Source organism: Dreissena polymorpha, chromosome 3, assembly GCF_020536995.1.
Source record: "Dreissena polymorpha isolate Duluth1 chromosome 3, UMN_Dpol_1.0, whole genome shotgun sequence".
NCBI lineage: Eukaryota > Metazoa > Mollusca > Bivalvia > Myida > Dreissenidae > Dreissena > Dreissena polymorpha.
The window spans coordinates 124,761,652-124,773,881 of record NC_068357.1 but is presented as its reverse complement, the minus strand read 5'-3'; the positions used below and the strand labels follow the sequence as shown (position 1 = coordinate 124,773,881).

General features: G+C 42.0%; 1 protein-coding gene across 16 annotated transcripts in view; it reads left to right on the top strand.

Moving 5' to 3' along the window:
- Positions 1–12,230, top strand: part of LOC127871315 (spectrin beta chain-like) — a 103,361-nt gene that overhangs the window by 84,099 nt on the left and 7,032 nt on the right. For all 16 annotated transcript variants that reach the window (XM_052414103.1, XM_052414104.1, XM_052414096.1 and 13 more), the window contains 10 exons: positions 804–1,004; positions 3,008–3,216; positions 3,567–3,771; positions 4,401–4,664; positions 5,092–5,202; positions 6,683–6,927; positions 9,167–9,305; positions 10,150–10,431; positions 10,880–10,992; positions 12,063–12,175. In XM_052414103.1, coding sequence (XP_052270063.1) covers positions 804–1,004; positions 3,008–3,216; positions 3,567–3,771; positions 4,401–4,664; positions 5,092–5,202; positions 6,683–6,927; positions 9,167–9,305; positions 10,150–10,431; positions 10,880–10,992; positions 12,063–12,175 — 1,882 coding nt within the window. The remainder of the gene's footprint in view (positions 1–803; positions 1,005–3,007; positions 3,217–3,566; positions 3,772–4,400; positions 4,665–5,091; positions 5,203–6,682; positions 6,928–9,166; positions 9,306–10,149; positions 10,432–10,879; positions 10,993–12,062; positions 12,176–12,230) is intronic.

Below are 12,230 nucleotides of genomic sequence, written 5' to 3'. Positions count from 1 at the left end.
GAATGCGGGCGGGCTGGCTGGCTGGCTGGCTGGCTGGCGGGCTGGCGGAACAAGCTTGTCCGGGCCATAACTATGTCGTTCATTGTCAGATTTTAAAATCATTTGGCACATTTGTTCACCATCATTGGACGGTGTGTCGCGCGAAATAATTACGTCGATATCTCCAAGGTCAAGGTCACACTTTGAGTTCAAAGGTCAAAAATTGCCATAAATTAGCTTGTCCTGGCCATAACTATGTCATTCATTGTGAGATTTTAAAATCATTTGGCACATTTGTTCACCATCATGGGACGGTGTGTCGCACGAAAGAATCACGTCAATATCTCCAATGTCAAGGTCGCCACGACTAAAAATAGATTAAAAAAAAAAAAAAAATTACAAAGGGGGTTAATTTTTTTTGTTCATTTCAAAAGTTCAGTTTGAGTTTTCTCCCTTTATCAGATTTTTTTTTCACAATGAAAACCTGGTTTTTTGACAATTTTGTCCCTTGTATAATTATTGAATCCCTATTTTAGCAATTTGGCTTAATGCATGTGCTCAAAGTGTTGTCCCATATTAGCCTGGGAACTATGCGCAGTCTAATCAGGCATGAAATTTTCCGCTAAGACTGGATTTCTTTAGAAGATACTTCCTTAAAACAACAAATTCCATTAAAGCTGAAAATGTCCTACATGATTAGCCCTAGAGACTGCAAGCTAATAAGGGATGGCACTTGCACATGCATTAAGCCCCACTTTCCCAGAATAGGTCTCATTACTGCCTCCGTTAACACCACTGTCTCATTGCCCATGTCTGGTTCCCAGTCCCTGCAAACGGAGATAGACAACCACGAGCCCCGCATCCACAGCCTGCTGGAGACCGGCCAGGGGCTGGTCAGCGAGGGCCACCCCCAGTCAGAGGAGTTCATTGCCCTCATGGATGACCTTGACCGGCGCTGGCACGACCTCAAACAGGCCCTCGAGGACAGGAAGGAGAGGCTGCAGCTGTCTGACACCGCGCAGCAGGTAGGGGCTTTCATTTGTGTCTACTTTGTATGATTCCTCAGGGTTTCCTCTGGTTCACCTTTTTTAGCTCACCTGTCACAAAGTGACATGGTGAGCTTATGTGACCATGTGATGTCCGGCGTCCGTATGTGCGTGCGTGTGTCCGTCAACAATTTGCTTGTGTAGACAGTAGAGGTCACAGTTTTCACCCAATCTCTATGAAAGTTGGTCAGAATGTTTATCATGATGAAATCTAGGTTGGGATAGTATTTGGGTCATCTGGGGTAAAAAACTAGGTCACTAGGTCAAAAACTAGGTCACATAATAGGTCAAATAATAGAAAAACCTTGTGTAGACAATAGAGGTCGCAGTTTTCATCCAATCTTTATGAAATTTGGTCAGAATGTTTATTCTGATGAAATCTGGGTTGGGATTGTATTTGGGTCATCTGGGGTCAAAAACAAGGTCACTAAGTCAAATAATTAGAAAATCAACAATTTGTTTGGTAGACAGTAGAGGTCACAGATTTCATCCAATGTTTATGAAATTTGGTCAGAATGTTTATCTTGATGAAATCTGGGTTGGGATTGTATTTGGGTCATCTGGGGTCAAAAACAAGGTCATTAGGTCAAAAACTAGGTCAAATAATAGAACAACCTTGTGTAGACAATAGAGGTCGCAGTTTTCATCCAATCTTTATGAAATTTGGTTAGAATGTTTATCTTGATAAAATCTGGCTTGGGAATGTATTTGGGTCATCTGGGGTCAAAAACTAGGTCACTAGGTCAAAAACTAGGTCAAATAATAGAAAAACCTTGTGTAGACAATAGAGGTCACAGTTTTCATCCAATCTTTATGAAATTTAGTCAGAATGTTGCTCTTGATGAAATCTGGGTTGGGATTGTATTTGAGTCATCTGAGGTCAAAAACTAGGTCACTAGGTCAAATAATAGAATAACAGTCAACAATTTGTTTGTGTAGACATTAGAGGTCACAGTTTTCATCCAATCTTTATGAAATTTGGCTAGAATGTTTATCTTGATATAATCTGGGTTGGGATTGTATTTGGGTCATCAGGGGTAAAAAACTAGGTCACTAGGTCAAAAACTTGGTCGCTAGTTGATATAATAGAAAAACCTTGTATAGACAATAGAGGTCGCAGTTTTCATCCAATCTTTATGAAATATGGTCAGAATGTTTATCTTGATGAAATCTGGTTTGGGATTGTATTTGGGTCATCTTGGGTCAAAAACTAGGTAACTAGGTCAAATAATAGAAAAACCTTGTGTAGACAATAGAAGTCACAGTTTTTATCCAATCTTCATGAAATTTGGTCAGAATGTTTGTCTTGATGAAATCTGTGTTGGGATTGTATTTTGATCAGCTCGGGTCAAAAACTAGGGTCAATAGGTCAAATATTAGAAAAACCTTGTGTAGACAATAGAGGTCACAGTTTTCATCCAATCTTTATGAAATTTGGTCAGAATGTTTACCTTGATGAAAACTGGGTTGGGATTGTATTTGGTTAGTCAGGTGAGCGATTCAGGGCCATCATTGCCCTCTTGTTTATGTATCAAAATGTGTCTCTCTAAGGCAAAAATTGTGTCATTTTGACTTTTATTTATTTTTATGAAGAAAAAGTTCTGGTCACATAGAAATTTCTGAAGGCCAAATGTGTCAATGTGTAGCCAGTGGCTAATTTGGCAAATGGAAGAGTAAGCCATGTTCATTCTAGAATCCTTTTTCAGGAATTGTTTTTGTAGATTGCATTATTTTGATTTACATTCGTAAGACACAGTTGCTTAAAACCAGTAATGCTGCTACACAATACTTTATATGTACTCAGTCACTGGCAACAGTTGATCATTATGTAGCTGTTAATTAAATATACTTCATTTGTTAAAAAGTACCAAATTGACAATCTTTAAACATAACCCAAAAATGCAATGTCTCTATAAAAAGAGTGTTGTTTTGGGAAAACTGCAATGCATGATTCTGTTAGTGCAAACTTGTCTCCCCCCCAGTACTACTACGACGCCAGTGAGGCGGAGGCCTGGATGAGTGAGCAGGAGCTGTATATGATGGGAGAGGAGCGAGCCAAGGATGAGATAGGGGCCCAGAACATGATGAAGAAACACACGGCCCTGGAGAACGTCGTAGAGGACTACGCCGGGGTCGTAAGGCAGCTGGGAGAGCGCAGTAGGGCCCTCATCAACCAGGAACACCCGGAGAGGTGCGTGTGGTATAATTGTGCTTGTTGTTGGTGTTACAGGGTTTTTTGTTGGTGTTTATTGTGAAACTTTGATTTTTCATACCTAAACCTCACTGTTATTCCCTTTCCGACTCGGAGAGAAACTCGCAGTCTGTTCAGGTTTTATGCTGTTTGCTGCTCATCAGTATCTTAGGGTTGGAAATAGAGCCCATTAAACTTGAATATAGTAAAAAAAGTCTTTATTTAAATGTATCTTTCAAAGGGACTACAAATGCCTCTAAATACGTATCTAAGCAGTAAAGGGTTAAAACTCACTGTAATTAAATAATTTAAATGACTTTTTCCATATTTGTGCACATTGTGTATTGTAGTGACCAGATAGCAGTGCGCCAGTCGCAGGTAGACAAGCTGTATGCAGGCCTCAAGGACCTGGCGCAGGAGCGGCGCAGCAAGCTGGAGGAGGTGCTCAAACTGTACATGCTGTCCCACGAGATAGAGGACCTCATGCAGTGGATAGCCGAGAGAGAGGTGGTCGCCTGCAGCCATGAACTGGGACAGGATTTCGAACATGTCACTGTAAGTTGTTTGAGAATGATTGATTGTTCACCTTGAAGCATGGAAAACTAACAAATTCTCTTTATCGTTTCTTGGTGAGAATTATCCTTAAGTAATTTCTTTAATGTTAAGTGTTTATTGGTTGTTCTGGATCAATGTAACTTTTTTCAACTTCTGATATATAAGATGATGTTGCAAGAATACTACTTGTTTTGGTCGTACTTTATATTGGCAATTGTTTCAGAATAATGTATATGCAACAAAGTGACAAAGGCAATAAAAGATTTGTGAGGGCACCAAATATGAAAATAAGATCCTTTTTCATTGTCCAGAACTTATTGAATTCAACTTCCAAAATGTTTGCAATATTATGTGTGTGCCTAATCGACTTCACCCCCATTTTTGCTCTGAATGAAAGTGAAAATGGCTTTATGCAAACAGCATAAAAGGAGAACAGCCTGTGAGTAGCTTGCAGTCTGTTCAGGTTTTATGCTTTTTGCTGCTGACCCGTATCCAAAGGTTTGAAATGAAGCCTTTAAAACGAATCTAGTAAAAAAGATCTGTAATTAAATTAGAGTTTCTAACTACAAACACGTCAAAATGGGAATCTGATTTGTGTAGATTTAACCCCGATTCTCTTGTTGTTGCAGTTACTGAAGGAAAGGTTCCAGGAGTTTGCACTCGAGACTGAATCCATCGGCACCGAGCGTGTGGCGGCTGCCAACCACACTTGTGACAACCTGATCGCCCTGCACCACTCGGACTCTGCGACCATCGCGGAGTGGAAGGACCTGTTGAACGAGCGCTGGGAGGACCTGCTGGAGCTGATAGACACGAGGCACCAGGAGCTGCAGGCCTCCTGGGAGAGACACAAGTTCTTCAGTGACTGCAAGGAGACTCTCGAGATCATTGTTGTAAGTGGCAGCGCTGAGAAAGCAATCATACTGTAATTGTGCTCTCCCGTCAAAAATATAGATGAAAAAAAGGGAGATAATATTTCATGAATAAGTTACTCACAGTCTGTTCAGGTTTTATGCTGTTTGCTGCTCATCAGTATCTAAGGGTTGGAAATGAAGCGTTAATAATTTGAATCTAGTAAGAAGGTCTTTAATTAAATTAAATTTTTTAAAGGACTCCATGTGTAAAAATACGTTTCTTATTGATAAAGGGTTAAACTCTGCTTGAGAGATCCAGACTCGTACTTACTTGTGCTCTCCTTTACACTAAAGAGGAGACAAAAAAAACAGCTTTCATTAAAAAACTTCACGTTTTCTCGTAATGAGGCTCAATTATTCATGGATTGAGTGAGTTCTGACAGCATTGCTGTGCGGCCTATTTCAGGAGAAGCAGAACTCGATTCCAGATGAGCTGGGCCGGGACGCACAGAGTACGGCAGCCATGCAGAGGAAACACAACAACTTTGAGTCGGACCTCGTCACTTTGGAGGCACAGGTACACAATTTTACTTCAAAGGGCCCATATTCACCGAGCCAATCTTAGACATAAGACTAAAAAATTGTCTTAGACTCAATAAAAATACCCAAGATTTTGCAGATATACTGGCTCAATATATTGCTTATATCATTAACATATTTTTATGCCTCCGGTAGGGTGGCGTATAGCAATTGAACTGTCCGTCAGTCAGTATGTGTGTATGTCAGTCTGTCTGTCCGTCCATCCGAAAAAAAAACTTTAACGGTGGCCATAACTTTTGCATTATTGAAGATAGAAACTTGATATTTGGCATGCATGTGCATCTCACAGAGCTGCACATTTTGAGTGGTGAAAGGTGAAGGTGAAGGTCATCTTTCAAGGTCAAATGTCTAATATATGGCGTCTGTCCGTCCATCCCAAAACTTTAACATTGGCCAAAACCTTTTCACTTTTGAAGATAGCAACTTGATATTTGGCACGCATGTGTATCTCATGGAGCTGAACATTTTGAGTGGTGAAAGGTCAAGGTGAAGGTCATCCTTTAAGGTCAAATGTCAAATATATGGCATCTGTCCGTCCAAAAACTTACATTGGCCATAACTTTTTCAATATTGAAGATAGCAACTGGATATTTGGCATGCTTGTGCATCTCACGGAGCTGCACATTTTGAGTGGTGAAAGGTGAAGGTGAAGGTCATCCTTCAAGGTCAAATGTCTAATATATGGTGTCTGTCCGTCTGTCGAAAAACTTTAACATTGGCCATTACTTTTTCACTATTGAAGATAGCAACTTGATATTTGGCATGCATGTGTATCTCATGGAGCTGAACATTTTGAGTGGTGAAAGGTCAAGGTCATCCTTCAAGGTCAAATGTCAAATATATGGCGCCTGTCTGTCCGAAAACTTTAACATTGGTCATAACTTTTTCAATATTGACGATAGCAACTTGATAATTGGCACGCATGTGTATCTCATGAAGCTGCACATTTTGAGTGGTGGAAGTTCAAGGTCAAGGTCATCCTTCAAGGTCAAAGGTAAAAAAATTTATAAAAATTTCAAAGCGGTGTTCTCATGAAGCTGCACATTTTGAGTCGTGGAAGTTCAAGGACAAGGTCATCCTTCAAGGTCAAAGGTCAAAAAATAAATAAAATAGGGCGCAATAGGGGGCATTGTGTTTCTGACGAACACATCTCTTGTTCTTCAGAAGAATGATGAATGTAAGGTTTTAACGGTCCAAACCTTGATTGAAAATATAAATGCAGATAAATAACATTTTAGAATGAAAAAAGACTTTATTTTTTTCATTATGACCTTACTAAATATTTGTGATCAGACACACCTAAAAGTCAAATCATTATAAGGCACTGCTTATAAACATTTTACTGAATAGACAAGTTTTATTCTGTCATAACATCTTATTGTTCTTAAATAAGTCCTATCATGTGATAACTTGAACGATTGCTACAATGTTCATGTAACAATGTTGTTGTGATGCAGGTTCGAGCCATCCAGGAAGAGTCGAGTCGGCTGCAGGTTGGGTACGCAGGCCACAAGCAGGAGGAGCTTCGCCGCCAGGAACAGGAAGTGCTTGATGCATGGCGCAGGCTTCTCTCCATGGTGGAGTCACGCAGGCTGAAGTTAGCCAATGCCAGCGACCTGTACCGCTTCTTCAACATGGTGCGAGACTTGTTGCTGTGGATGGATGACATTGTGAGGCAGATGAACACCCAGGAGAAACCAAGGTAGGGCACGAGAGCTGGGAAATTGGGAGAAACCAAGGTAGGGCACGAGAGCTGGGACATTGGGAGAAACCAAGGTAGGGCACGAGAGCTGGGACATTGGGAGAAATCAAGGTAGGGCACGAGAGCTGGGACATTGGGAGAAACCAAGGTAGGGCAAGAGAGCTGGGACATTGGGAGAAACCAAGGTAGGGCACGACAGCTGGGACATTGGGAGAAACCAAGGTAGGGCAAGACAGCTGGGACATTGGGAGAAACCAAGGTAGGGCAAGACAGCTGGGACATTGGGAGAAACCAAGGTAGGGCACGACAGCTGGGACATTGGGAGAAACCAAGGTAGGGGTCATGAGCTGGGACATTGGGAGAAACCAAGGTAGGGGTCATGAGCTGCGACATTGGGAGAAACCAAGGTAGGGGTCATGAGCTGGGACATTGGGAGAAACCAAGGTAGGGGTCATGAGCTGGGACATTGGGAGAAACCAAGGTAGCGGTCATGAGCTGGGACATTGAGAGAAACCAAGGTAGGGATCATGAGCTGGGACATTGGGAGAAACCAAGGTAGGGGTCATGAGCTGGGACATGGGGAGAAACCAAGGTAGCAGTCATGAGCTGGGACATTGGGAGAAACCAAGGTAGGGGTCATGAGCTGTGACATTGGGAGAAACCAAGGTAGGGGTCATGAGCTGGGACATTGGGAGAAACCAAGGTAGGGGTCATGAGCTGGGACATTGGGAGAAACCAAGGTAGGGGTCATGAGCTTGGACATTGGGAGAAACCAAGGTAGGGGTCATGAGCTGGGACATGGGGAGAAACCAAGGTAGTGGTCATGAGCTGGGACATTGGGAGAAACTAAGGTAGGGGTCATGAGCTGGGACATTGGGAGAAACCAAGGTAGGGGTCATGAGCTGGGACATTGGGAGAAACCAAGGTAGGGGTCATGAGCTTGGACATGGGGAGAAACCAAGGTAGCTGTCATGAGCTGGGACATGGGGAGAAACCAAGGTAGGGGTCAAGAGATTGGACATTGGGAGAAACCAAGGTAGCGGTCATGAGCTGGGACATTGGGAGAAACCAAGGTAGGGGTCATGAGCTGGGACATTGGGAGAAACCAAGGTAGGGGTCATGAGCTGGGACATTGGGAGAAACCAAGGTAGGGGTCATGAGCTGGGACATTGGGAGAAACCAAGGTAGCGGTCATGAGCTGGGACATTGGGAGAAACCAAGGTAGGGGTCATGAGCTGGAACATTGGAAGAAACCAAGGTAGGGGTCATGAGCTGGGACATTTGGAGAAACCATGGTAGGGGTCATGAGCTGGGACATTGGGAGAAACCAAGGTAGCGGTCATGAGCTGGGACATTGGGAGAAACCAAGGTAGGGGTCATGAGCTGGGACATTGGGAGAAACCAAGGTAGGGGTCATGAGCTGGGACATTGGGAGAAACCAAGGTAGGGGTCATGAGCTGGGACATTGGGAGAAACCAAGGTAGGGGTCATGAGCTGGGACATAGGGAGAAACCAAGGTAGGGGTCATGAGCTGGGACATGGGGAGAAACCAAGGTAGGGGTCATGAGCTGGGACATTGGGAGAAACCAAGGTAGGGGTCATGAGCTGGGACATTGGGAAGTGGTAAAAGTGAGCCTCGCTCTGTGGACACTGGGCTTAATTCATGGTAATAAAGTGTCGTCCTGGATAAGCCTGTGCAGTCCTCCTAAGCTTTTCTTGGACCAAAAGTTTTGCCAAAGCTGTACACAGTTTTTCCTTATCAAGGTTAAATTGTTCCATGCTTCTCATCTTTACATTCAGGATTTTTAAGCTCATAACTTGCAAAGTCAATTTATTAGTAAAATTCTCAATCTCAAAAAGAATTTATTTTTCTAAAATTACTGCTTAAAATTACTTATTAAATGCTTAAAAAACAGCAACAATAAATTAATTTCCTTACCTGGATCTGTAAGTAAAATAAAAAATATTATAATATTCAATACATTTCTATTCTTAATTTTAATGTATTTGTTAGCCAAAAAATGTAACAGCACTTATTTCCCCTGGCAAAAAATGTAACAGCACTTATTTTCCCTGGCAAAAAATGTAACAGCACTTATTTCCCCTGGCAAAAAATGTAACAGCACTTATTTCCCCTGACAAAAAATGGAACAGCACTTATTTCCCTTAGCAAAAAATGTAACAGCACTTATTTACCCTGGCAAAAAAATGTGACAGCACTTTTTTCCCTGTCTGTCAGGGATGTGTCTGGAGTGGAGCTGCTGATGAACAACCACCAGAGTGTGAAGGCCGAGGTGGATGCCAGGGAGGAGAACTTCACCATCTGTGTCAACCTGGGCAAGGACCTGCTCGACAGAAAACACTACCGATCTGACGAGGTACGTGAACATGCTTACACTTGCGCGCATCCAAACACTGGCTCATACAAACACATTTGCCTCATTGCTAAAAAATTGCCTTAATTTTAAATTACTGTAAAATTGTGTATATTTGTTGGAATGAAATTTTTGTGATTTAAAAACAAAACACAAAAAAACGAACAACAATAACACTTTTTGTGGACATGTACATTCATGTACATTCATGATTTTCTGATTTTTGAAAAGAACAAGGAATTTTTGTAAGTTTTTTTTTTCAAATACGTGCATCAGTCATCCCATGAAATCAACAAAAGTTAAAATCCACAAATAATGATGATTTTACAGTTTTATTGACAGCTGTTCTTATTCTATGAGTATTTTAAATAAAATGTTCAGTTATTTTGGTATAGATTGGGCTCTTTATAAAAAGCTGTGCTAAGATAATCTTTAAATATTTGATTAAACAAGATATTGAAATATTTAGTGTATTTTTTGTCATAAGTAAACAGGCTGTGAATTGGCCATATATGTTTGAGCAACATGGCCCTGTAGTTTGAGCAATTCAATAAAAGCTTTAATAATCAAGAATAAGTGTTGACAAAGGATGAAACACTCATGCTGAATGGAGCATACTAAGCAAAACAGTTATTTGCTTTGATGTAATGGTCTTCAAACACGAATTAGATTGAATAGAACAACAACAAGGCCATGATACCATTTTGATATTTGGTATTAGGATGGGTATACCAATGATCCCCTGTTGGTGGGAGAGGATAAAAGAGCTGACAATATCCATGTACGTCCAATAAACCATTAAAGCTTCCACTTCCGCTAAACCATTAAAGCGTTCATGTTCTTGTAGGTGAGAGAGAGGTTGATAGAGCTGACCAAGAAGCGGCAGGGCATGGTTGACCAGTGGGAGTCTCGCTGGGAGTACCTGCAGCTCATACTCGAGGTGTACCAGTTTGCGCGCGACGCTGCGGTGGCGGAGGCCTGGCTGATGGCCCAGGAGCCGTACCTGATGAACACCGAGCTGGGAGACACACTCGACGCGGTGGAGAACCTCCTCAAGAAACACGAGGCTTTTGAGAAGTCTGCCGCCACCCAGGAGGAGAGGTTTGCAGCCCTCGAGAAACTGACAACTGTGAGTACCTACAGGCGTTAGAATCCTCATCTTTTAAGCTGATTTCCTTGTTTTTCACTGAAAATGAATATTTTGTTGAACTTGGTGGGTTCTGTGTACAAATGAAAGATTTAACGGGAAGGGTTATGGTAGCTTTTTTTTCAGATTTTGCATTCTCATGTGTGTTGACCCTCAAGCACAGTTTAGCGAAAATGGGTCTAAAGCCATATCTGGTCAGTATAGTTCGAAACCAGCCTGCGCATGCCAGCAGTCTGGTTGGAACGTCATGGTATGTGAGTGAGACCATGAAAGCTTGGGTGACTATTGCAGACAGGGTAGTTCTTTACCAGACTGCAGGAATGTGTTGGCTGGCCTTGAGCTACACTGGCTGGAATATGGTATAAGACCCATTTTTGCATCTTGTTGGTTTATCAAGATTGACATACATGTGTTTGCCTGTTGATTCCAGTTTGAGATAAAGGAGAGACGGAAGGCTGAACATGAGACAAAGGAAGACATGCTGAGGGCCAAGGAGGAGAAACTGAGGAGACTGATCGCTGAGTTCTTGCCACCAGAGAAACCGTACGTGATGATTCTTCTGAGTCTTGTTCTGAGAAAACTGGGCTTAATGCATGTGCGTAAAGTGTCATCCGAGATTAGCCTGTGCAGTCCGCACAGGCTTTTCAGGGACGACACTTTCCGCCTAAACTTGATTTTCAGTAAGGAAGGACTTCCTTGAAACTAAAAAATACCTTAAAAGTGGAAAGTGTCACTCTGATTAGCCTGTCTGGACTGACAGGTTAATCTAGGATGACACTTTACGCACATGCATTAAGCCCAGTTTTCTCAGAACTTGGCTCATTTGTTAACCCTTTCCCACACAGAGGTAAAGTGAAAATGGCTATGTGTGAACAGATAAAACCAGAACAGCCTGCAAGTAACTCGCAGTCTGTTCAGGTTTTATTCTGTTTGTTGCTCATCAGTATCTAAGGGTTGGAAATGAAACCTTTGAAACTTGAATTTAGAAAGACAGATCTTCAATTAAATTTAACTTTCTAAGGGACTACAAATGTGTCAAAATACGTTTCTATTTGAGCGGTGTACTGGATAATCTGTTCTTACTGCATGTGTGTGTAGTTTCATCCCAGATTGGGCTTTGTAGACTAATCAGTAAAGACACTTAACGCTCAAAGACACTTAACGCTCAAAGACACTTAACGCTCAAAGACACTTAACGCTCAAAGACACTTAACGCTCAAAGACACTTAACGCTCATGCATTTAGCCCAGTTTTCCCAGAATGAATCTCTTATTCAGATATTTGTTACTTTTAGTTTACCATTATTGTGATTTCTTGATATATATTGATTAATGTTGAAGGGTAGATGAAGGAAACAATGGATGATGTATTACAGCTTTGGATTGTATCTTGCTCTCTTGGAAAAAGGGGCTTTATGCATGGCGTTAAATGTTGACCCAGATAAGCCTGTGCAGTTGGAACAGCCAAATCATTTACGACACTTTTCGGTTTTATGGTATTTTTAATTTAAGACCAGTTTTACCAGAACCAGATTTGAAACAGATTTCTTGGTATATATGTCTATTCAGTATACTCCTACTATGACACTCATTGTGACCCTTTTACTTCCTCAGCCCGACCCCAGAGCCTGAGCCCGAGCCCATAATAGAGGAGAAGCCCGCAGTACAGGAGGAGGCCACTGTGGCAGAGGCAGCACAGCGGGAGCTGGAGTCGCCCGTACATGCTGGTATGTACCACCCTTGGTGGCCTACAGTGGATCTCCCACGGGGTCTTCGTGGGGT